Source organism: Natator depressus, chromosome 7, assembly GCF_965152275.1.
Source record: "Natator depressus isolate rNatDep1 chromosome 7, rNatDep2.hap1, whole genome shotgun sequence".
Lineage (NCBI taxonomy): Eukaryota > Metazoa > Chordata > Testudines > Cheloniidae > Natator > Natator depressus.
In genome coordinates, this window is record NC_134240.1 from 101,994,812 (window position 1) to 102,022,032 (window position 27,221).

General features: G+C 42.0%; 1 protein-coding gene across 3 annotated transcripts in view; it reads left to right on the plus strand.

Moving 5' to 3' along the window:
* The window catches only part of ADAM12 (ADAM metallopeptidase domain 12), a 345,625-nt gene that overhangs the window by 222,626 nt on the left and 95,778 nt on the right, over window positions 1-27,221 (plus strand). For all 3 annotated transcript variants that reach the window (XM_074959167.1, XM_074959165.1, XM_074959168.1), the window contains 3 exons: window positions 1,201-1,279; window positions 6,936-7,012; window positions 26,903-27,086. In XM_074959167.1, the coding sequence (XP_074815268.1) occupies window positions 1,201-1,279; window positions 6,936-7,012; window positions 26,903-27,086 (340 nt within the window). The remainder of the gene's footprint in view (window positions 1-1,200; window positions 1,280-6,935; window positions 7,013-26,902; window positions 27,087-27,221) is intronic.

Genomic DNA, 27,221 nt, shown 5'->3' on the forward strand with positions numbered 1-27,221 from the left:
CATAGAACAGGGCTGCTTGCACCATGAAAAAATAATGACAATGTTGGGATGTGTTTATTACTTATAATTACAATTTTTAATCTTAAAGATAAAACCTTATCCTTAGGGAATCTCTGATGGCAGGAGCTGAATGGTGTTAGAAAGTAGGTGTCTCTGAATTTCAAAGACAGCTGATATTGCCCTGGCACTACAGTAGCAATGGTCAGTGATGCTAAGCTTAATACGGTCAGTTGCTGTATAATCACAAGATGCTTCAGTTGTTACGTTCTGGAATGTAACAAAAATTAAATGGGCACTGACAGAGCCCAGGAGATACAAACATATAATCCTCTTCCCCTACCTGCTTGAAATATTTGAAGTTTTAAGGTTTGTGCTCCTTGAAGTTGTGGGGTAAAATTTTCAGAAGAACTCGTCATTGGCCTGACTCTGCTCCCGCTGAATCCAATGGGAGTACCATTGACTTCTCAGGGAGCAGAATTACACTAGAGCTGAGCATTCTTGAAAATCCCACTGATGATATTCCAGTGACCTCATTTCTCCCACCTCTCTGTTACCCAAATACACCAGGCCAATAAATCCATGGTATTTTTCAAAACCAATGTTTTACATTTTTGTGAGCATGTAAATGTGGCAGCAGTGGCTAGCCATTGGCTGATGTACACAGTGCATTAGACAGCAAAGTGATGGATAGAATGTGGGACACATTACCTTTTTTCCAATGTGTGTCATTTTTTCAGCATCTTTACCATGACTGAATTACTTTTAAAATATTCCACATGTCTAGATTTCCAGTTTGATTGGAAAGATACTAAAAATGACATGAGGGGTTCAGTATTGAGCTGTGCTTATTTTTAATCTTCATTTGGAAGAAAAGACATCTGGCAGCTTGTAGTAAATTTCAATCAGAACAAAAACTTTTTATTATTAATCGAGGAACTTTTTATGTTCCAGCCTACTAACCTACTAGGTTTCTTTGCTGTTTCGAGTGATTACCCGTCACATTTTTTTCCTAATCTCGTGCACAGTTCTGCACTAGTTCATGCTCTGGTCACGGTGACCTATTATGAGGCTTTCTGTTTCCAGGCTTGTTAATTTTAAACTTCTTATTCTATCTCAAATGGAACCATGGAAGAACAAAAGTCATGATTATTTGATCTTAATATGACAGATGTGTCATTTTGTTTTGTTTTGTTTTTTCAGAGGCCTCTTAGCTGATGGCTTCACAGAAACGCACTATTTGAAAGATGGCACTGATGTCATTCTCACACGCAATTACATGGTAAGGTTTGTGTCTTGGGGAATAGATGATGCTTCATCATTAAAACACCCACCACGGGAGAGTTGCCAGGATGGGGGGGTGAAATAAAATAGCTAGCTGGGTATTCTTTTTAGAGTGTTGTCTTTGGCAACTGCTTGTCCCTGTGTACCTAAGCAAGAATTTTGAGGGGGAAATTTTCAAAGTGAGGCGTGGGGAGTTTCACCAATGACTGTCATTGAAGCCTATAAGATTTTTGCTGTTAAAGCCTTACACAGCTCTTTGAAAATGCGCTCGTTAGAGTTTTTTAGTAGGCCACAAACAGCCATTGTTGCACAAATGAGGAGTGAAGGCCTGATTCAATTAAAAAGAAAGCCCTAAAAAGCTGGCTTCCGCAGGCCAATGCCGAAGGTCACATAAAAGCATTCCAAGGTCTGCATGGGTTTCCACAATGCAAAAGCAAGATGTATCTTTTATTTTTTGTTTGTATTGAATCAGGCCCTAAGATATTTACAAAAAATATATCTGGCTAACTTGCTCTTCATTAAAATTAGCATAAAATGCCCTTTTTTCTCTTTTAAAAAATGCTTTTTATAAATAAAGTACTGTTTTAAGGCACTCACATTTTTGTCCTCTGATGGCAAATATTAATTCCTTAATTAAAAACAGTGCAGCAATTGATTTTAATTATGAAGTTTATCTTTTATCTGGCTTAGTAGATCCAGCTCAGATGGACTATTTCTTCATTTATTTATTTACTTACTTACTTAATCAGTAGAAGCATCTCACTCCATGTTATCTGTAATGATTCTGTAAAGGAAGTATTTTCACTCACATCTTTTTAATGCTAAGAAATATCTTCATTATGAAAAGCCAGTCATGTCCAGACTAAAGCAATCAATTTTGAAAGTGATCAGCCTCTTTCTCTGTGTGTGCGCGCACACATGCATGCATGCATGTGTGACTGTGTGCACGCGTGCACACATGCGTGTGGTGGTCATATCTTATTGCAAATTAGTGCAATGGAAAATGACTGATCACTTCCTTCAGAAGATAGTATAACATCAATAGCTATCCCATGGGCTAACTTTATAAAAGGAGGGCTGTATAGTCTGTGCTATAAGTAAACAGCAAAAAGGCAAGTAAATGAAAAATTTCAAAATGGTTTTAAAATTCTTAATATTCAAATGAGGAAAGAATATACAACTTTTTGTGGTTCACTATTGAAGCAAACTAATCTCAGCTATGTGTACTGCTGACTGTAGAAAGTTTCCTCTTTACAAATACATTTGAAAGAAAAGTTTTAAGTAGGCAATGTACTTTGGTACAGTGATGATGGCAGAAAGACCCTAAATAAATAGTACTAACGGTGCAGTTTGCTACCAAAAATAGTTTGAAGAGACCAGTACAACACATTTTTGATCAAGAGCAACTGCAATATTGTTTAAAAGAAATGTCTTTCTGAGGTTCTATAATTTGATTTTACATCTTTTTTCATTCAGTATTCCTAAAGTGCCTGAATGGTGCACTCTAAACTAAATCAAGTTACTGATTTATAGTTACCTGGCTGTGGAAATGAAATCAGGTTTTGGTCCCTGTGCTATTTGCAGGTCTGAGCATTTGCTTGGTGCAGATGTTAGTGTTGTATTCTCTTCACATTTATACTAAAAACTAAATAGCCCCCCCCCCAAAATCTGTCAGTCTCAAAGTTAACCACTGCTTTATTAGTTAATGGTCTGCAATAAAGCCAGAGCACAGCTTTAAATACAACAAATCAGCTAACTGTAGTAACTATTCGTTTTTGGAGGGGATCATCTATTTCATTCAGTAATTTAAAACAGCAAAAGTCTTTTTTTGGTGGGTGAAAAATTCTGTAACTCAGCTGAGTTACTGAGCTAGAAACCAATTTTCCACCAGTCCAATCACAGGATATGATCTGATAGGTTTACCGTTTTCAATATTGAACTCAAAGGAACCTTACCTTCTTGCAGCATGTGGATCTTGAAGAAGTTATGAAATGAATAGACAAGTTCAAAGTTAATGAAATATCTAGTTGCATGCCTGGAGTGGGAAGGAATAAGAACCTTTTCTATAATACACTCTTTGATAATGTCAGTTACACTTTAGGTGCAGTCTGTATGAGCCTGGGAATCATCATCCCTTTCCTCTTTCACCAGACACTTTCACAGACCAGGCAAGTCCACAGTTAAAAGGCTGCATCAGCTCAGCTGTAGCACTTTAATGAGGATGCTCTAAGCCAATGGGAGAGAGCTCTCCCATCAGCGCACTTAATCCATCTCCCCAAGTAGTTACGTTAATGGGAGAAGCTCTCCTGCTGACATAGGGCTGTCTACACAATGGGTTAGGTCGGTATAACTACATCACTTGGGTGTGAAAAATCCACACCCCTGAGTGTGACATAGTTCTACCGATATAGGTCTGTAGTGTAGTCCAGGAGTTTGCTGCATACAGCTAGAGCATACAGATATCTGGCTTCCATGAGCAGCACCAGTTATAAATTGTGCTCCTGCCTGAGACTCCAGACTACTAACCCTTATGACTTTTAGTGGATGTTTATGTAACCAGGCTGTCTCAATGTCAAGCAGAAATATTGTGGCCGTGCCTAACAGCCACATGCCCTTAGTTGTGAGTAAAGCAAACCTCTAGAGAGAATTCAGTGTGTGGAATTGCTCCTCTTCGTGATTTTCTTTCTCATCGGAGTGTTACTAGCACTTTACTGAGGCAGACAATGAAGACACACTAATAATAAGTCACTGACACACCATTTTTCTCATTGCTTTAACTATGGCAAACCATATAAATTCAGGTTTCAGAGTGGTAGCCATGTTAGTCTGTATCAGCAAAAACAATGAGGAGTCCTTATGGCACCTTAGAGACTAACAAATTTATTCGGGCATAAGCTTTCGTGGGCTAGAACCCACTTCATCAGATGCACAGAGTGGAAAATACAGGAGCAGGTATAAATACATGAAAAGATGGGAGTTGCCTTACCAAGTATGAGGCCAGTCTAACGAGACAATTCAATTAACAGTAGGATACCAAGGGAGGAAAAATAACTTTTTTGTAGTGGTAATCAATGGAGATACGCTGGTGTAGAGCCAGTGTGAGAAGAGGATAAGGCCCTATATCCTTCAGCACTTTCAGCAGAAGAATATAATTTTCTTTTCTACTCAAGAAAGTAATTGGTTTATAACCCATGGAAAAGAAGCCCTTGAGGAATTCCACCATGATTTCAAGAATTTCCATCCCACCATCAACCTCAGCCTAGACCAATCCACACAAGCGGTCCATTTCCTGGACACTACTGTGCTAATAAGCAATGGTCACATAAACACCACCCTATACTGGAAAACCTACTGACCACTGTACTTACCTACATGCCTCCAGCTTCCATCCCGGACACACCACACGATCCATTGTCTACAGCCAAGCTCTAAGATACAACCGCATTTGCTCCGATCCCTCAGACAGAGACAAACCCCTACAGGATCTCTATCAAGCATTCTTAAAAGTACAGTACCCACCTGGTGAAGTGAAGAAACAGATTGACAGAGCCAGAAGGGTACCCAGAAGTCACCTACTACAAGACAGGTCCAACAAAGAAAATAACAGAACATCACTAGCCGTCATCTACAGCCCCCAACTAAAACCTCTCCAGCGCATCATCACGGATCTACAACCTATCCTGAAGGATGATCCCTCACTCTCACAGACCTTGGGAGACTTACAGTCCTCACTTACAGACAACCCCCCAACCTAAAGCAAATACTCACCAGCAACTACACACCACACAACAAAAACACCAACTCAGGAACCAAACTCTGCAACAAAGCCCGATGCCAACTCTGTCCACATATCTATTCAAGGGACACCATCATAGAACCTAACCACATCAGCCACACCATCAGGGGCTCATTCACCTGCACATCTACCAATGTGATATATACCATCATGTGCCAGCAATGCCCCTCTGCCATGTACATTGGCCAAACTGGACAGTCTCTACGCAATAGAATAAATGGACACAAATCTGACATCAGGAATTATAACATTAAAAAACCAGTCGGAGAACACTTCAATCTCCCTGGGCACCATCACATTAGGCCTGAATAAAGACTGGGAGTGGTTGGGTCATTACAAAACCTAAACCTAATTTCCCCCATATTAATTTTCCCCTACTGTTACTCACACCTTCTTGTCAATTGTTTGCAATGGTCCACTCTCATTACCACTACAAAAGTTATTTTTCCTCCCTTGGTATCTTACGGTTAATTGAATTGTCTCTTTAGACTGACCTCACACTTGGTAAGGCAACTCCCATCTTTTCATGTATTTATACCTGCTCCTGTATTTTCCACTCCATGCATCTGATGAAGTGGGTTCTAGCCCACGAAAACTTATGCCCAAATAAATTTGTTAGTCTCTAAGGTGCCACAAGGACTCCTCGTTGTTTTTGCGTATAAATTCAATTCTGATTATAACCCACTGTTCTGAATTTTGTTACATTCTCATGTTAAAAAAAATGCTCCAAATAAATATTTTCTTATGAGGGAAACTAATTTGCTTAGGATTCATATCTGAGCTATTCCATTTTACCCTGGTCTTTCTCTAGATTATTGCTTTCTTTAAGAAATCAAGGTGGGCTTTAGAAGTGTGCTGTGAGCGGCTGTGTAATTGAAAACCATTCCCTGACACTGAAAAGGTTAATTAATGCAGCTAGATGTGAATGAACCAAGTAATAAAAAGGCATAGTGAGATGACTGTCAGTTGAAACATGAGTGATAACTTTCTTTTGCACTAATAAGATAGCAACCTTTTAGAATAGTATTTTCAGCTTCCAGATAGCATTTAAAGGAACTGTGAAAAAAAGAAATGCTGAACGTGACACAATCATTACTTTCCAGCCAGTCACATAATTGGGGATGTAGTATAACCTTTAGTCAACAATAAAATTAATTTTGATTGCAGCGAGAGTCAGTAGCTGTGTTGTGGTTGCCTTTTGCAAGCATATGGATTATTAAAGAAATACAATAACCCAGCCACAAAATGAAAAAGGATTGTTGCCTTTCAAAATGGAATAAGACCCTCTTATTTTTGTTTGTTCGTAATAGTGTGCTGCTACCCGGCTAGTTCATTTAATAGAATGCTTCCTTTCCAACCCACTTTTCATTTGCCCTGTGAGTTTCTCAAGCCATAGATTTGAGACTAGTTTTAGTACATCTCACAGTATGCTTAATTACCTCCTATGAATTTACATCCTATTACTAAAGAAAACTTATGTCTAAGCAAGATGTTGATGTCAATGTGATTTGTTCAGCTGCTTAATTTTATAAAATGCCCCATATCATAGCTTTCAGATAACATAATCAAGGAGAAAAAACTTGTCACATTTTAAATACACTGTTGATTGTCTTTTAGCAATTAGGGATGTCACAGGTACTTGTGTGGACTCCTTTGGTCCAACATTAAACCTTGAGAATGCTCATTACAATATTTCATGGAGGCAAAATGATTGCTATCAGTGGGATACTGGATGCTGTCGCCTGAAATCAGACAAGGTTTTTAGATAGAAAGGAAGGGAGAACCTTATAAAAACGAGGCACTGAATAGAATTTATGATTACCTAAATGTTTGCTCCTTCCTTCCTTTTTGCAATTAGGGTCACTGCTATTACCATGGTACTGTGCAAGGGTATCCTGATTCTGCAGTCAGTCTCAGTACCTGCTCTGGACTTAGGTAAGTGAGCTTTCCAAAGACATCTTGGACATCTAAAAACACATATAATCACTACAATCAAATCCCATGCTTCAAGGCTTCAGTTGGTTGCCTGCAGGAGTCAAGAAGGATTTTTCCCCCCAATAAATAATTGGCTAGATGTATTCTGGATTGATGTTTTTTCTATCTTCCTCTGAAATACCAAAGCTAGGCCAAACCTGGAGTTGCGACACCAGACAGGGTGGACCAGTGTTCTGAGGTGGTACCAAAAATCCTCTTTCTAGATGCTTGATTGGTGTGTCTTGCTCAGGGTCATACTGCTCTCTAGATTTGGGGTAAAGAATTTTCCTCCAGATCACATTTGGAGGGACCTTGGAGTTTGGTCTCTTGGCACCTGAGTCTCTCCTGTTCTCTGGCTGTGGCAGACAGTTTAGTCCTTGATGACTGACATGCTGTTGTCTCTAACTAGAGTCTCTGAGCTCAATATATGGGAATGTGATTGAAATTTAGTGGCCTGTGATGTACAGAAGGTCATGGTTTGTGCATGATTTGTGCAACCCAAATATTAAAGCTGAACGGTGGGACTAGGAATGAGAATTCATAGAATTTAAGATGAGGAGGAACCATTAGATCATATAGTCCAACCTCCTGTATATCGTAGACCAGGGGTGGCCAACCTGTGGCTCCGGAGCCACATCCGGCTCTTCAGAAGTTCATATACAGCTCCTTGTATAGGCACCAACTCCGGGGCTGGAGCTACAGGTGCAACTTTCCAATGTGCCGGGGAGGTGCTCACTGCTCAACCTCTGGTCCTGCCACAGACCCTACCCCCACTCCACCCCTTCCCGCTGCCTCCCCTGAGCCTGCTGTGCCCTCGCTCCTCCCCCTCCCCCCAGAGCCTCCTGCACGCCATGAAACAGCTGATGGGGAGGGAAGGGGAGGCGCTCATTGGCGGGGCTGCTGGTGGGTGGGAGGCGCTGAGAGCAGTGGGGGAACTGATGCAGGGCTGCTGACGTATTACTGTGGCTCTTTGGCAATGTACATTGGTAAATTCTGGCTCCTTCTCAGGCTCAGGTTGGTCACCCCGTCTTCGACCATTACATTTCACCCAGTTATCCCTGTATTGAGCCCAATAACTTGGTTTTGGTAAAAGCATATTAACAGGAAAGGCATACCGACATGATTTGAAGACATTAGGAGATGGATAATCCACCACTTCCCTTGGTGATTTATTCCAATGGTTAAATACCTTCCTTTAAAAAAGAAAAAAGCCTTATTTCTACTTTGAATTTGTCTGTATTCGGCTTCCAGCCATTGTTTCTTCTTCAGGTGATGGCCTCTATTTGTATTCTACTGTGGGTGCACATACGCTCCATGCACCAGCGACTGGAAGATTTTTGCTAGCGGTTCTGTTGGTCTGTGCCTTTGTCTTTCTCCTCTTCATGCTCCAAACCAAGGGTATAAGGGGTGATGCAGACTGACTGATTCTACAGTTCCTTTCTACCACCCATGGTCCAAGATGGAATCCTTCAGTGTCCACAGTGTTTGCTACAGCAGCATTTGCTTTATTCAGTAATTACCTGTAAATAATTGTCTATAGTCTTTAGATAGTTGTAGATGGCATCTTAGTTCTTAGCTTAGCTTAGTTAGTTAGTCATAATAGATGAGGGAAATCTTCCTCCAGATACACCTCTAAAAAGAAGATTTGTTCACCGACACCATCTAAGTCTGCACCCCAGTACAGGAGGCTAAGGAGGTCAAGAGAGGCATAGTGCCAGTCTCCAAGGTCCTAAGAATAAGAGTGTTTTGAGGCTGCCACCACCCACAGGAGCAGGACCATCTCTGGTACCAACAAAGGAAAAGCATCAAGCACCCCTGCACAGGCGGTACCACTGCACTCTGATAAGGACTCGTCAGCACCTAGAATTCTGGCCAGAGTGACTGTGCCTGTAAGCAAGAATAGGCATCCTCACTCCCCCCAGCCCTTGTCAGGGGAGAAATACATTACACCTGAGGACATAATCATCCTTCCCAGATCCCAAGTCTGCCATCCTTTCAGATCCAATCATCTCAAGAGAGATCCTGACGCCAATGGTCCAGGGATGGCACAAGAGAGCACGCGAGCTGCTCTCTGGTACCTTCTGCCACTAGGGCATCACAAAGTCTGTACTGACAACAAAACCCATGGAATCAGAGCCTACTTTTTCCTCCTTAGGTGAATCAAATATTAGCGAGACAGCATTACTGCTGAAAGAGGAGATCTAGCTGGATAGTGGATCCAGAGTCTCCTGGGGCTCCCCCCATGCAACCTCATAAGACAGTGTGCTAAACTTGGTACCAGTGGCACACAATGTCATCAAGACCAATCCAGCCACCTTTTGTTCCCACTTACCTGCCTTATTGGGGGTCATGGGACCCATACAAGAACTATTCCGAGTTAGTAAGATGTTTTTGAGAATCATGTCATTCTTCTTCTCACAGGGAGGTGATGGAACCCCCACAGGAAATGGATGAGGAGTGAAGAACCAACATCAATGGAAACGCCTGCTCTGATGGGTCTGTTCTCATCTTCATCCCCTGATTAGAGAGTGGCACCAGCCTTGCCTTCTCCACCTGATGATTGCAAGCAATTCCAAGGCTTGCTAAAGAGGGTGGCAGACGTACTCCAGATTCCCCAGAGGAAGTGCAAAAGATATTTCATTAACTCCTGGGTATCCTACAGAGTGTGGGCCCAGGAAGGTGGTGCTTCCCATTTTGCAGACTGCCAGCATTGTCTGGCATACCTCAGCTACATGCACTCCTATGCCAAAAAGTACAGAAAAGAAATACACTTCTACCCCAATATAACACGGTCCTTGGGAGCCAAAAAATCTTACCGTGCTATAGGTGAAACCGCATTATATCGAACTTGCTTTGGCCTCAAGCATTTCCGTTATTAATAGTCACTTCCCGCCCCCTGACTGACCCCTCAGAACCCCCGACCCATCCAAAAACCCCCACTCCCTGTCCCCTGACTGCCCCGACCCCATCCACACCCCCGCCCCCTGACAGCCCCCCCGGGATTCCCACACCCTATCCAACACCCCTGTCCTCTGACCGTCCCGCCCCCAGAACCTCTGAACCATCCAACCCCCCCTGCTTCCTGTCCCCTGACTGGCCCCTGAGACCCTCTGCCCCTTATCCAACCCCTCAGCCCCGGCCCGGCACCCTTAACACGCCGCTCAGAGCAGCGTGTCGGAGCCAGACATGCTGATGTGCTGCTTTACCGCGTTATATCCGAATTTGTGTTATATCGGGTCATGTTATATTGGGGTAGAGGTGTACTTCATACCAGACAAGAGAGCAGAGTTTTAATTCATACCCCTTATCCTGAATTCCTTAGAAATCCAGGCTGCCACTGAAATAAATAGGCAATGTCATCCTTACAGAAGGGATGGATCTTGGAAACTAAATATTTGGACCTATTTGGAATGAAGGTTTTTACTACAACCAGCCTGCAATTCCACATCAAACTGTCATGCATTAATGTCTAAATATGGTTTCATTCATTATTCCAAGTTCATGGAATTCACTGACAAACTCATGCAACAGGATTAAGTGCCATTCCAAGCACTTATTGAGATAGGTACAATGATTGCCAGATAATCCCTTCAAGCTTCACTTGACACAGCATCCTAGTCAATGGTTATGGCTTTTTTTCATGCATAGACTGTTGTGGCCTCAATCCTCTGGATTCCCCAGGGAAGTCCAATCTACAGTGAAGGACTTGCCCTTCTAAGGGAACAGCCTGTTCAGTGAGAATGTGGATGATTCATTATGCTCATTGAAGGACTCAAAGACAACCCTCCACTCCATGGGAATCTACACTCCACCAAGGAGGAAATTCTATAGACCACAGTCTCATAACCAACACCTCAATCCTTTTTCCATCAAAGGGGCTATGAACCACTACAAAAATGGCAGAGGATGCAGGGGAACAAGTACAATGTTCTCCCCTCTTCCTCCTTCAAACCCCAGCCTCGCACTAAGAAACACTTTCGAGAGATCTGAATCAAACCAGTTGCCAATCTAACTACCCAACATTCAGATACCCAATTTGGTGACCATCTAGTTCATTTCTCCCAAGCCTAGCAAATGATAACAGAAAAATGGATCCTTGACATCACTGATATCCTCTACACTATAGCGTTCCTCTCTTCCACTCCAAAACCCCCAACTGCATCTATCTTCAGGGACCACTCCCATGAGAGGATGCTCATTCAGAAAGTAGACTCCCTTCTACAACAGGGACCCACAGAACTGGGACATCACCAACATTGGGGAGAGGGGGTCTTACTCAGAATATTTCCTCATTCCCAAAAAGAAGGAAGAATGGAGACCCATCAATATCGCAGGCAGCTTGATGCCTTTATCTGCAAATTGAGGTACAGGACAGTAACCGTGGCATCAGTAATTCCCCCTCTGAACAACTGCAGCTGGTTCACAGCTCTTGACATGAAGGATGCCTCTATTCACATAGACATATACCCCACGCACAGAAGATTCCTGAGTTCACTGTAGGTTTGAACTATTGTCATTACAGAGTGTTCCCCTTTGGCCTCACAACAGTGCCAAGAGTATTCACAGAGGTGTTATCAGTTGTGGTAGCCTACTTGCACTGCCACAGATCATCACTTTTCCCTTACCTCGAAGACTGGGTATTGCTAGGGAGCTCTCATCAGGAGATTCTGACAGTGATCTCATCTCTGCTTAACCTTCTATGCTTACTGGGACTTGGTGTAAACATAGAAAATTCCGTTTTTGTTCCCATACAGACTATAGAGTTAATTGGGGCAACACTGGACTCTGTCAGTGTCAAAGCATACCTTCCTCAGATCAGATTCCAATCAACCATGGTATTCAGCTCCAGATGAGCCTGTTCAGTCTGTTCATTTGTCATCCTTCTAGGTCATATGACCCCCTGCACCTATGTTACTCCCTTTGCAAGACTTTGCTTCATTGCCTACAAGCTTGGCTCCAGACGGTATACGTGCCAAGCAGACACAATATGGAAAAACTAGTCTCTCTCTCCCACAAATCTCTTGGGAGAACAGGGAGCAAGTGTGTGTGGGAGTTTTCTTCATTCCCCCCCCCCCCCCCGAGAAGACATTGATCACAGACATCTCCTTGTTAGGATGGGGCACCCATCTAGATGAGCATACAATGAGAGGGACATGGAAAGTGGAGATTTTCCAAATGAGTTTCAGACTGCATGTTATGAGTTAACAAACACCCCTCCTCCCCAAGGTCTGAGAGTCCACTCTACTAGGGCCAAGACCCCATCAGTAGCCTCACTTTGGGATGTTCCTCTCACTGAAAACTATAAGGCAGCAACGTGGGGTTCTGTCCATACCTGTAATAGACATTACACTCTGGTGCAAGCTTCTCCAGCTGACGCACCTTTCAGCAGAGCAGTACTCCAGTCATTGGTACCACAGAGATTCTTGCATCTTCTTTCTCAATTAATACTGCTTGTCAGTCACCCACAGTGGAAAACACATAGGGACTATCACTTGAAGGAGAAAGAAGGGTTGCTTATAGTGTATGGTAACTGGAGTTCTTTGAGATATGTGGTCCCTATCTGTATTCCACTATCTGCTCTCCTTCCCCTTTGCTTCTGATCCTTGATGCATGGTTCATGGTAGAGAAGGAACTGAAGAGGCAGGTGGTCCACACTGCCCTTTATACCCTTGGTTCGGCACATGAGGAGGAGAAGGGTGCAGGAACAGACCAACGGACACTGTTAGCAAAAAACTTCTGGTCTCAGGTGCATAGAGGCAAGGCACGCCCAAAGTGGAATACTGATAGGGACCACACATGTTGAAGAACTGTAGTTACTGTAAAAAATAAATAACTTTTATTTCTTATTGTACCTTTCTCCACTAGATTAAAGATCCCTTTTAAACCCAGTATTTTCTCCCCATGAAGCACTTATGCACTAATCCAGTCACCTCTCACTCTTCTTTTTGATAAGGTAAACAGGTTGAGTTCTTTAAGTCTCTCACTATAAGGCATTTTCTCTAGCCCATGAATAATTTTTCCAGTCCTTTCTCCAATTTTTCAAACATCCTTCTAAAAATACAGACACCAGATCTATACACAGTATTCCCGTATCAGTCTCATCCATAGAGCTGGCTGAAATTCAGGATTGCTGGTTTATGAGAAACGTTGACTTTTTGACAGGTTTCAGAGTAACAGCCGTGTTGGTCTGTATTCGCAAAAAGAAAAGGAGTACTTGTGGCACCTTGGAGACTAACCAATTTATTTGAGCATGAGCTTTCGTGAGCTACAGCTCACTTCATCGGATGCATGCTCACGAAAGCTCATGCTCAAATAAATTGGTTAGTCTCTAAGGTGCCACAAGTACTCCTTTTCTTGTTGACTTTTTGAAATTTGGTTCCTAGAAAACCTGAAAAAACTTCATTTCAGAAACACAGCCACATGGTGTTTCCTAAACAAAATATGCTCCCTGAACCAGAAGCTGCTGATTGAATTGACATACTTGTGAGGGGAAACTGACAAGAATTTCAGTTTGTCCATAGTTGCTGGGATTCCCAAATCTGTGACTCTAGGGCAGACTTGCGCTTGGAGCAGAAAGTGGTGAGGTTTGTGATGGTTCTTTGTTCCTGGGGGGACGGCGTCTTTGTCCCAGAGCTTTAGATGATTTTGTTAGATATCCTGGGCCCAGACTTTGGAGCGCTTTGAAGATAAGGACCTAGACCTTGAACTTGATTCAAAATTCTCTGGTAATCCAGTGTAGGGAGTGGGTTCTCCATTGACAGCTATGTTTTGAGATCTGTCAATTAGTCAGTTCTTAATCCATTTAATGTGTGCTTTATCGATATTGTACAATGCTATGTTTTTAATCAGAATGTCATGCAGTACTAAGTCAAAAACCTTACAAACGTATGATACTACATCTACACAGTTACTTCTGTCAACCAAACTTGTAATGTCCTCAAATAACAAAATCAGGTTTGTGTGACAAAAACTGTTTTCCATAAATGCATGTTCCTGCCCTTAATTCTCTTTTAATGGAGAATACATATTCCCTGCAGCTGCATCAAGGGGGACATCAACAGGATAGTAGAATTTTGGGGAGTCTATATCATTGCCATTTTCCCATGGTAGTTGTGCCCAGGTGATGCTATATTTTATTCTGACAGTACACTGGTTGGCATCTATCAGACTGTGACAGAACCTGGTTGCCTTCCAGTCCTTGTTTAGCTGTGGAGTCCTCAAACATGTCCCCCCGGGGTAGTGAGCAATGGTATACACTAGCAATGACAAGAACTGCTGTACCGCTGCGAACTCCTACAGCTTCTAAGAGCCCAGTAGTTCTGAGAATTTGCTTCCTAATGTGGCTATGAAGCTCGATAAATTGTTGTGGTGAAAGATATAACATGTAGCAAGTAGTTTAGATGCTAATGTTAACACACACCAAAAAAAAAAAAAGAGTGAGAGAGACACACGTCAAGAAAAAAATTAAATTAACCAATTTAATAATTTCTCAGTCAACTTTCAGAAAGGTACTGACTGATGGTAGTTTTTAAATACACCATAGACACAATTCAGGAACCAATTACCCTTCCTAGTTGGTCAATCACAGAATGGTATTTACTCACAGAGCAGTTCCAAATCACAGTAATTAACTGTAAACTGGCTCTAGTGTTCTCCCTGGAAAACCAGTTTTCCTGTCAAATTTCCAGCTGTCTCAGACTTTTCTGGATTTGTTTAATTTATCTACGAACAGCATGACTATTTGAGCCTTTCCCTCCTCTGTTTTGCATTCTGTATGGTGGTGGTATTGTCAAGGCTTTTATATTATAGCCTTGGAGATCATAGGAGCAGAGGAGGAAGAAAACATAGAGTGAACAAGCAATTTGTTACCAAAATTCTTTTCCTTATTAAAAGGGCAACCTTGGCCATAGTTAGTAGGATTCCACAGTTGTCTTCCAGCAAGAAAACATTTTTTTATGGGTGCTTTTCCATCTATCTGGCATTGCCACTAAATTTTATTCTAGTTAACCTATTACGTTTGTGGTATTTTAAAGACCATTAGTCAAATATAAGCCATTGTCATGGCAGGTAAAAAATAATTTAGTGCCCCTTAAATATTTTAAAGAATTGCATGATTACAGTGAGAGCAGTGCTAGGAGTCTACTGCAGCTAGGGAAAAATTGCCCTTTGTGGGGAAAATAAAAGATTGTATTAGTCCTGCACTCCAGAGCTATTTACAAAGAAAAAAGCTAACAAGAACAGTTTGGCTGTATGTTAAATGTGGTTTCTCTCTTTTCTCTGATTCATTCTCTCTTTCACTTTTGGTGAATTTTGTGCTCACAACTGACTGACAAACCTAATCCTCTCTTTGAGTCCAGTCATTGTTTCCCAGCTCCTTACACAGTCATTTATGCCAGTACAAAGTGGATGTAAAGCCTTATCCAGTCAGAATAGAAACATTTTTCACTCAAATTGCACTGGTGCAAGTAACTACACACAGGGCAGGTTGGTGGTTAACGGGCCCCTTATTGGTGTAGCATCTTCTTTGCCAGGGCAGGCTTTCCCATTTCCCTGCTAATGTGGTTCAACCTTAGCATGCAGGGAGAACATCTAGGGTGAGGATATATCTCAATATCCATTTAACCGCTGCATTCTCTCTTGGGACTGGCCATATGAGTGCCCATGAGTGATAGCGGTTTTGTGATAGGAACACCTGTTGACTTAGACCCCAAAACTCATTTCACAGCCTGGTAACAGATAATAACTTTGTCAGTATCTGAGCTTGAGCAGAAACATACAGTTGAAAGACTACATATTGCAATATCAGTTCCCTGAACCATCCACTTCCCCTCATTAAGATAAGTTAGGAATAAAAGGCCAGATGATGCAAAATACTAAGGGCCTGCTGTGAAGTCGTAAGGGCACTGAGTACCTCACAGATTTGGGCCCACCATTCACATAATACCTCTCTCACAAAAACATTTTTAATAATCTCTTTAGTCAGAAACGTTAAAATGCATATTATTAATATGAATCTTTTACTAGTATGCACAAAAAATGGTTTAAAACAGTACAGGAAATTCAGAGCTAAAGCAACCACTTGGTCCTTAACACATTCCATTGTGCCCGAGTATTGTAGAAATTAATGTCTAATGTATTACATTAGAAAGCTAACATGCTGCACTTTCCTTGTTTATGTTGCTTTTCCCTCCAGGGCTCTGTTTTGGTCTGATATAGTTCCAGGAATCCTAGCTCCACACGGAGTTTCACAAGAAAGTACTGGGATGCAGTCATGGGTTAAAGAGGGCAGCCTTGCTTAATGCTCCAAGATTCTGTTTCTGGCTCTGCCACACAGTTGCATGAATTCGGACAAGTCACTTCTGTGCCTCAGTTTTTCCATCTGTAAAATGTAGATAATAATTCTTATCTCCCTCCCATGAGTGTTGCATGAGCCTTAAAGTTTAAATACCATGTGATCCCTTGATGAAAGGACGCACAAACTATTATAATTATTTCATTTAAATTTCAGGATGCGGTCATCTTGCCATCTGAAACTAGCAGTCCATCTTGGACACCTTTCCATCGATACTGCAGAAAGACACGTGCCTTTCCCATAGACCAAGAGAATGCATTAAAAGGCATGAAACTGACCCAAAAGAGAAGGTTACACATTTTAGAAAGCTGTGAAGCTTACATATACAATGCAGCCATGTGGCTAAGCATTTAAGACAAATTATTAGCTTATATATGGTATTTGATTGCCTATCCAGTATTGCATAAGGAATAGTGTGAAATCTGAAAATTAAGCTGGATTTGAAAAGCACATGTTGCTCATGCAGGAGGAAGGCGGTTTGAAGGTCATTTTGCCATCCAAAATACTCTTCTTTCTTTCCCAGGAAAAGGGGCCCTCCTGTTTAGTAGCAAATACGTGAGTCTTCTGGGGATATATTTGCACATCTGCAAACCCTTTTGCATGCAGGGTATAGAATATACACACATAAAACCTATTTGTCTGAAGAGGATTTGCATGCACAAACCCCTTTACCTGAATGCACAGGAGCAAGTGCTGGAAAAGCTCATATGCAGGTACACGTGCATACAGTAGAGGAAGCCATGTTGAGATCTCACTGATCAGCAGACCCTAGGTGGGATTTTAAAAAGTGCCTCCGTGATGTAGGAGCGTGTGTCTCATTGAAAGTCAGTGGAACTTTTGCTCCTGGGTTGCTTATGTACTTTGAAAACCTTACCCATGTGCCCAGGTGCAGCATATTTGCTAAATAATAAGCACAACAGAGTCATACATACATGACATTTTTAAAGAAGAAAAGGAGTCCTTGTGGCACCTGAGAGACGAACAAATTTATTTGAGCATAAGCTTTCGTGAGCTACAGCTCACTTCATCGGATGCATGCAGTGGAAAATACACTGTAAGCTCACGAAAGCTTATGCTCAAATAAATTGGTTAGTCTCTAAGGTGCCACAAGTCCTCCTTTTCTTTTTGAGGATACAGACTAACACGGCTGCTACTCTGAAACATGAAATTTTTAGTCACTGCACAAAAACAACAAATAGAAAGTAAAATCTTTTCTGTAGGTCCTACGGTATTTAAAATCCCCTCTTTATCGACTCCAAATCTGGGGCCAAGTTTGACTTCAGTGTCTCTTTACTGTTTTCCTATATTATTTATTATATAGTTCGACAAAATAACACACTAAAATGGCATTGTTCCTCTAGTTCCTTTGCTATCTTCCCTGGTCTGTCTTGCCATTCTAATGGTAAAGCTCACTCATAACACTTTATCTGATAATACAGTTACTCTACCTTGACTCCCAAGTACAGGACATTACATTCTATTGTCACTCTGTGTAACTCCATCCTTGAATTCTGGGCACCAGGATTTCAGACCAATAAGCAGTGACACTGGATAAATCTGACTTGCAATGTGAAAGGATTAACCTGCCTAACTACGTGTTACAATGGTCTCTGTACATGGGTAATTTTTATATACTGTGCTATGGAATAGATTTTCAGATTGATGAAGGCCATTTTGCTAGCATAAAGCAGGTTCATGTGACTGTGGGGTATATCTAAATGAGAACTCCCTTATTGTGCTGCAGTACCTGAAAACAACACAACCATTGTTTTAGTGGTCGCTTTGAATTTCTCTCTGTTGTTGTTTTGAGTCAGACCTTTAAGTTCTGATGTATGTAATAATAAGCTCCTATATTGTGCTGTTCATCAGTAGAACTTATAGCTCTGTACAAAGAAGGGAAGTTTCATTACTTCAGTGAGATGAAGTGAATTATCAAGGGTCATCCATCAGGCTGGTGATAGAACCTGGAATAGAACCATGGTCTCTTGAGTCCCAATCCTGCGCTATATCCAGTAGGCCATTATGTTACAAAGGGGAAGGAAATAATGCTCTTAAGGCAATGTAGGTCAAATCTTGGACTACTTACTCAGGCAAAATTCTCATTGAAGACAATATAATGTAGATTGGCCTCTACATTTGGAAAATTGGTACACTTCAACACAATAAAGGCTATGTTTCCTTTTCCTTTCAGACGGCCTTCGTTTCATGCTCATCCAAAACTTGAGCAAACGCCACGTTTGTGCACCCACATGGGCAATTGCACATTTCCGCTGTGTAATTGTCTGCACACTTACCTGATTGGCTTGCACTCTTGAGGGTTCCCAGTGCTCATAAAATGGAGGCTGGCAGAACATTTTCCCCTACAAGTATAACTGAAAAGGAGCTGAAACAATTTTAGAAGACTCTTTCCAGCTGAGCTTGTCTGCAGTTATGAACCTTTGAGAACAGTTATACAGAGGAAATACAGAGAGACATTAACTAATGGCAGTAAAGTTTCCAGAACCAGGATGATGTGTGGGCATGGGGAATAGGCAATGAGCATGAACTATTGAAGCTACAATATTCATAATTAGTTAACTTCACTGCTGAGCAGAGGGGCAGCATGAGATATTCTCAAAACTTAACTTCCTTAGACTTAAGTAATGACAGGTTTCAGAGTAACAGCCGTGTTAGTCTGTATTCGCAAAAAGAAAAGGCACCTTAGAAATAAATTGGTTAGTCTCTAAGGTGCCACAAGTACTCCTTTTCTTTTAGACTTAAGTGGAACTTCACTGACACATAGGCCTTGCATTGAGCCTCTGTATAGAGGTCAATTTCACCCAAAATGAATACATAATATATACAAATGAAACAGTCTTCTATTTCAGTACATTTCTTATGTACTAAGGCAAATTACATATACATTCTTCTTCCAATGGTAGTAGGATTTTTTATTGTTTTTATTTAGAAGTGAGCATAACTTTGAGCTTCATTAAAACCAAATGTTTAATTGCATTCATGGGTATCAGATTTATTGATTTACTTAACTCTCCACTTGCAATGCAGCAGAATAATATATCATAGCTTCGGATAATGCTGCCCTAGCCAAGTTTTCCTTTAGTATCTCAATTTCTCAGACAAGTATGCATCAATGGTTTATATTGGCAGGGCCCACCCTTCTGCTGACAGGTTGGAAAAGAAAAATCCCTTTTGTATTTTAAGATTTCCAAAAGCCTGTTGATTTATGAAATATTACTGGCTTTGCATTAGGTTTTGTTTTTTAAAAAAAGGAAGGGAATAGACCATTTCACTTTGTCATATTAAATAAGTCGAGTTATTCCCTCTAATTACACTTCCCCTCAGGAGGTTCCTGGCAAGTTAACCAGCAATTAATAACTGCATTTGTTATTTTATGTTTTAAGTTTCCTTTCAGTGGGATGGAGAGAGAATTCCACGTTGTGTTCCCTCCCACTCCACAGAGGAGGGGGATCTGCCCATCCTGAGGAGGGATCAATCCTCTGCAGCCTTGTTTGCCTAGTCAAGGCAGTAGTGAAGGCTAACGGGGCTCAAATTCCTCCTATTTGGGGATGTGGGCAAGGGATTGTTTCTCTTGTGGGCAGGAGAAGGGGAAGGAGTTAACTATGAGGCCAAGGAACCCCTTCTTTTCTGAAGGAAGGAGTGGGAGTATGGAGGTTACTGAGCAGGAAGATGAAATGGAGAAAGTGTGATGGGGCTTTGAGGGCAGAGATAGGAGGAGGAGGTGAAGATATGAGCAAGAGACCATACCCCTGTGACAGATGCTAGTCATGTCACTTAAGGCAATACTGGAAGGTGCTCAGGTACTCTGGTGATGAGGGATTCTGAATTTTGCTTTTGTTGTCACTCAGCTATTCAAGAGGGAGTCCTTTCGGTAGGCAAACTCCTTCCCACCAAGCACAGCTTCTTCCAGTTCCCTCCATGCTCCTTCACAGGTTTCTTCCAACTTCATGACCCACCACTAGCTGGAAGGATTGGGGAAAAATGAAGAGGCACAGGGTCTGTGTGCAGATAGCACAAGCCTTTGGTAGATCTCGGGAGATCCATGATGGATCCCCATCAGCTCTCTGAGCTCTCCCTTTTTGATACTTCAGTCTCTAATGCTGACGTAGAAGGGCACTGGGGTCCGGGAGGGACACTGGCCTGCAGAGGGCGCTCCGAAGCTGGAAAAGAGCTAATTCCCAGGACGATCAGCAGGAGGTGCTACACTGGTGAGTTGTTGCTTCGTTACATTTAGGCACCTTTTATGAACACCTATGCCTTGTCTACACTTGTGGCAGCGTGTAGGATACAGGTAGCTACACAGGGGAGTAAAAGGCTCTGTCAGGAGAGGCAGTGGCAGTTGCCCACTGGCAGTTGCCCACTGCTGGAGCCTTTTCCTGCTGCCCCCTTCCTCCGTCCCCCACCACAGCCTTTCCTTGATGCAGTGAAAGGCTCCGGCAGTGGGCAACTGCCAGAACCTTTCCCTGCTGCCACTTTGCTGCCCAATGATTTTCCCTGCTGCTGGACTCTTTCACTGCAGCAGAGAGAGGTTTTGGCAGCAGGACACTACTCTGATATTTTTCGGCAGAGTAGGTGTGCGAGGCACTGCTTGGGCATGCAGAGAGCCATGTAGGGTATATAGCCTAAGGGTTCTGGCATGTCAACTCTACTCAGCATAGCAGTGCCTCACTGTCTACCCTGATATTTATACCTGCGCTAGGGAGGCATGCAGTGTCTGTACTCTTCATGCTGCTGTAACTGTAGATGGATCTTAAGACACTGCCAAGACACTATGTACCCCTTTCCATTTTCAAATTCATTGCCCAATTTTGTGTCCATTAAAATGGCAAAATTCCCACGGGCTTCACTGGGCGCAGGAGCTGGCCCTTAACTATTTACAATCTCAAAGGAAAGTTTAAAGAACTGCACCAAAATTGAGCACTCATGTTGCACAATGTCACTTGAATCCTTTAATGACTCCTCTTGTCATATTTGCTCAGGTACATGTTCTGTACGTTATGTACTTATTGCATTTGTAAGGCATGGATCAATGAGCATTAGTGCTGGCTGGGAAATGGAGAACAAAACATAGAATACTGTATAATTTCAATCTGGCATCCTAGCCCTGTACAGTAATACCAGTACTGGGGCCTAAAATAAAAAATAAAGCTCCAAACAGATCACCATCCAGAACCCAGTACAAATCCAACAACTACACCACCAAGCAAACAGGAACGTTCCCAGTTAACACAAAATTTCTGGAACAAAAAAGATTGCTGTAGCCTAGAAAAAAATAGAAAAATGAAAAATAATGGAGGGAACCTAAAAATGGCCCAGGCTAAAGATTACTGCAATCAATGGACTTTACATCAGCAAGGACCCGTGGATAGAGCATGGGTCTGGAATGCAGGAGATTTGGGTTTTATTCCCAGTTCTGTCACTGGGTTGGTGACTAATCTTGAGCAGTCATAACTTCCTTGTGCCTCAGTTTCCCCATCTGTAAAACAGGGGTATACGTACTGACCTCCTTTGTAAAGCTCTACAGATGAAAAGAACTAAATAATTTAATTATTATTCGACATCATGTTGTAAATGCAGCCAGAAAGGACCTCCAGGAGAGAGGACTGCCAGAGAGGACTGTGAACTGAGAAAACTACTCTTGGCTCAACTCCGATACAAAGGCCCTGACACAAAACTCACTGAAGTCAATTAAATTCTGCCTATTAACTTCAGTAGGCACTGGATTAAATACAAAAAGCCAGCTCACCCCATTATGTCATAACTGCTGGGCAGGAGCATAGGGTAGGAGGCATTCTCTCCGGTAAATAGAGCCTAGGTTATGGAGGGGTTCATATTCTAATACGAAGTAATAAAAATGTGGAATATTTTAGATAACTGGCCTATAATAATAATAATTCTTCCCCAGCTGTTTTCCAAAATTGGAATGGCTCTTGGTAAAAACTAGTAATATACAATGCAGTGGTGGTAAAATCAATAAATGTCTCCCAGCATTGACTAGTTTTTATTCTCTAAAACAAAAAGGTATTCAACAGAAAATCCCAACTGTTGGCTATTCTGCTTCGGAAGAGATCATCCCAGCGGAGCCATATCCTGTCTTGGCTTTGAGAATGTGTACCCTATGCAGGAGTGGGAGAAACCCATGCTCTTGAGGAAGAGGCAAAAGCAGTGTGGGAGTAATCAAGCCTCTGAAAAATCTGCGACAAAAATGTGCAAAGAAAAGAGTAATTTTGGATTTATTTGATTTGAATTGGATTCTGAACACTGGAAGGCTGTAAGGTACAATTATTTTCATCCCCCACCAAAAGAAGGAAAGATGTAGAAGTTTTCAGCTAACTACATTTTTAAGGTGCTGTATTTGGCACTGATTATTGGAAAAAATGCATTTGTAGGAAAAGAAAATTAGTGAGAAAACAGAGAGCCAGCCAAGATAATACATATTTGATATTCATTATCTTATTACAAATGGTCAAAACCAGGTGTTGATATCCTGTAGGCAGCACTCAAAGAATAACAATACATTAAACTGAAAGTTATATTTTTCCTTTATGTTGAATTTGCAGATTTTTGTACAGCATGATGGCCTGTATGCAAAGGTAGAGCTGTTCTTAAAAGGTGGTATTCTCATTCAAGATGGAAATTTCAGCAGCACACTGAATTGAGGGTCCCATTCTCACTACTTTAGTTGGAGAATGAGATTAGTCACTTAATTAGGTGTCTCCTCTTCTCTTGCATCCACATTTCCTGCTCCTGGGGAAAATACAATGGAAGGCAAATAGTGCTTATTGAGTGACTTTGGACAATGGTTGGGATTACAAAATGATACACTGGGAAAGCTGTAGTAATGATACTACCACTTGCAACTTGTGTACTGTACAGTGTGAGCAATTTATTCTATAAACCCCTGTGATCATGGTGCTGATGGAGAAGTGAGAGGTTTTTAACCAATTGTACAGTACAAATAAGGACTTTGTGTAAGTTTAAATACAAAATATAGCATGTATTTTAGTAATCTGTATAGTTTAAGAAACACCTAAATGTTGTGTAGTATTTAGTGTTATGTAAAGCTCTGGGGCGGGGGGGCGAGAGAATAATGGTTACCACTGAATTATAAATGCTCCAAAACCGTGCATCTCAGCCACAGCTATATGGGTTGCTGTAGAAATTTAATACCCATATCTGATGCTTTTAATCTTCAAAATGTTTTTATAAAGGTTTAACAGTCCACAAAACATGCCTGTGTGGTGGGTAAATATGAGTCTCAAGTGACTTGCCAAAGGCTACCGAGGGAGTGGCAAGTGAAGAATTTATTGGGCCCTTGTTTTGTTCAGAGCAGTAAATTATGCCTCTCTCTCTCGTAAAGATCTTCTTGTGGATATTACACAGACTTTTTAATATGGTGGAAAAACCCAATCTTCATCCTCAAAGTAAAGATCATTAGCGTTAACAGAAATGAACCTTGGTTGAGCAGGCTGAACCACAGTTGTTTTATCCTAAAACTGTACTGTCAGCTTAGCACCAAATTTTATTTAATTGGTTATGAGACATGGACTTTGATTTACTTCATTTTTTCTTTTAATTCCAGCTTGTGGTGGGGCAGCAACTCACCGGTGTGGCACCTCCTGCTGGCTGTTCAGGGAATTGGCTCTTACCAGCCCTGGAGCTCCCTCTGCCAGCTGATGTCCCTCCTGGACCCCAGTGCCCTTTACCCAGGGATTCTGCCACCACAGCAACCCACAATCTGGGTCTCCCCATTCAGGGGAGCCCCCAAATCCCCACCTCACCAGCTACTGTCAGTCACCATCTAGCCCCCGCTCACCGGGGCTGACTGCAGTCTGTAAAGGCCACTCATCCGTGGCAAGGGGGGGGGGGGTTGGACCTGCTACCTCTGCCTATCTCAGGGCTGCCCCTCCTCAGCCCCAGTACCCTTTGTGGGCCCTTAACTCAGCCTGCAGTTGTGCTAGGCTGGAGCTCCCGCTGCCCTTCCCCAGCACTGCTTTACCCTAACAAGGCCTACAGCCTGGGGTTTTGCTAGGCTGGAGCTCCCGGCTCCCTCTGCCCTTCCCCAGCACTGCTCCACCCTAGGTACCCTTCTCAGCTTCCCAGGCAGCCAGGTCCTTCCCTCTCTAGAGCCAGAGAGAGAGTCTGAGTCCTTCTGGCCCATTGCCCTCTTATAAGGGTTAGCTGGGCCCTGATTGCACTGGCTACAGCTGTGGCTGTTTCCCCAATTAGCCCAGCTTTCCTCCCTGCAGCCCTCTCCAGGGCTGCTTTATCCACTTCCGGCAGGAGTGGGGTGACCACCTCGCTACACAGCTGCATTGCTTTTTTCCTAATAATTCTGGTTTTTATTATTATTTCTTAAAGTCTGCGTTTATGGTGTTCATCAGTCTTCTGGGACACTTTTCGCTCACTGCCCCAGGAAGCATACAGAGATCCATGGTGCCATAATAATAAGTATAATATCTTATACTTACGGAGCACCTTTATCACAAGCACAAACAGACATATTAAGAGTATACACTTCATATACACAAGGAAACATATACACCACTGAAATAAAGCCAGCTCTGGGCTGAAAAAATGTCAGCTGTTTCACAGCACACATGGACAGTACACAGCAGATTAGGGCAGGAATTAAAGAAGAATGTCATAGTCAGTTCCAGCTTTCACAGGAATTTTAGGCAGGCAGAATGCAATTACCTCTACTGTAACTTTGCCAGTGTTCAGGGATTAAAACTCCTTATTTTACAGATATGGTAAAAATTAATTATACTATGCATTTTTGTAGTGCTTTTCAGCTGAGGTGCTAATTAATTAAGCGTCACAACAGGCTTGTTAGCTAGGTAAATGTTGTCCCCATTTTACAGAAGGAGAAACAGCTGTAGGGAGCTGATTTGCTTTTGTTACACTGTAACCCAGTAAAGCCCGATCTACTGATGTCATGTGCCATAACTCTTCAACAATCTCTCTGCTGCCTTTTCATACTGCCTGACAGGTTTTCCCCTTCTGTAACCCTTAATTAGCAAAGGGGCCTGAGAAAGGAAGAAACTGTCTCCAGTGTCCTGCCCAGCATCACCTTTCTCAATAAGAGCAGGTGCTAATAGCCAAAGCTTTGAATTCAATTGGTTCTTTTATCCTCTGCTTACCGTTATGTAGTCACTGCACTAAGGATGCAACTCATTGTAAAGCTCTTTGCAATACTATCCAATATGAAAAATAGCTAAATGTCATACTCTCTCTTCCTACTTTAACTTCCACCTTGGAGCTGGAGTCCTGGCTTCTAAACCACCTTTATGCCCATCTGTGCCAGTTTCATGCCCGTCTGGTCCATGATATAAATTAGAGCAACCTTTTGATTCTGTGGTACAACCTTACATGGGCAGCTTTAACTATCCGCTCAAATGATATTATCATACTATGAGTCTATTGTACTTTACGCTAGCCACCAATAGCCCCTGAGGGGCTGTTCCAGCAACTAGGGATTGCTGGGGCATCGACACACTCTGGTCACACTCCCTATGCAGTGGGGAGTAAGTTGGAGGTGGTGTAAGAGCACTGTGGTAGCGCTCTGACACCAGAGGGGGTTCCCTTAGGTAAGGGGAATTTGCTGTACTGTGGCTGTGAATGTGGCAGGACGGTATCCAATGTGATAAGCCTATTTATGTGAACTGTAAGAAGTGTAAAAGGAGAGTGGTTTTCTGGCCAGAGCACAGGACTAGAAGCTTGGAAATATGAGTTCTGTTCCAGGCTCTTCCACAGACTTCTTGTGGTACTTTCATCAAGTTACTTGTTTTCTGAGCCACTATCTCTCCATTACATACAATAGATCTCAGGTGTTTAGCAAGGGTTACTTTATTAATGTGTGTAAAGCTCTTTGAGATCCTTAGGTGGCAGGTAATATTGCAGTACGTATTATTATTCTTGGGGTTGATTGTATTGAACAGAAATCCAGTGGTTAATGCATCTGGGCTCCATTATAATTCCCTATCACACAGTATCCGATAACTCATTCTGATACTGAGGTGCATCTTTGAACTGGCAGATTTGCTGCTTGCAGCAGCATTCACTTAAAAAGTTATAATACATATTGCTGATCATAATGAATTCTGTATTTTTTTCTTATAAAAGTATTTCACCACATTCTTGTTCGTTAATATTTGCTAGGAGTCCTTCCAAGCAGATGCAGTGGTAATGCATCACGGGAAGAATGGAAAACACATCAAACACAAATGTAATTTTGCTCTACAGCACAACATTTCAGAGGAGGAATATTTTCTCTCTGCCTTTGCTTCTTGTAAAGTACAGTATGCCTAGATGACACATACATCACTGATGTCTAAGACCCCAGTAGGTTTTGACATTATAAATCAGTACTTTACTGTTTCATATTTCATCATCATTATTAAAACCTGTAGGTTGGCTGAAAACAAACACACATCAGCACTTAAAAGCAATGTGTCATTTTCTGATCTTTTATAAAACAGGGGATTTATTTTATTTGAAAATAAAAGCTACATTCTGGAGCCATTGGAAAATGCTACAAGTGAACACAAGATCTACCAAGCAGAGAACCTGAAAATAGCTTCCGGATCTTGTGGCAACCAATTCAACGTCTCTGGCATCACTATTGATGACACACCACAGTCTTCTCAAGCATTCACTAGCAGGGTAGGTGGAAAGATAGTTTTATGTTTTGGAATTGTTGATCATCTCTTTATGCTAATTTCCAGAAATTGGTGAAATATCCAGATCAAAATTAATTGCTGCACTACATGTGTATCATTTGAAGTAATGCATGGATGG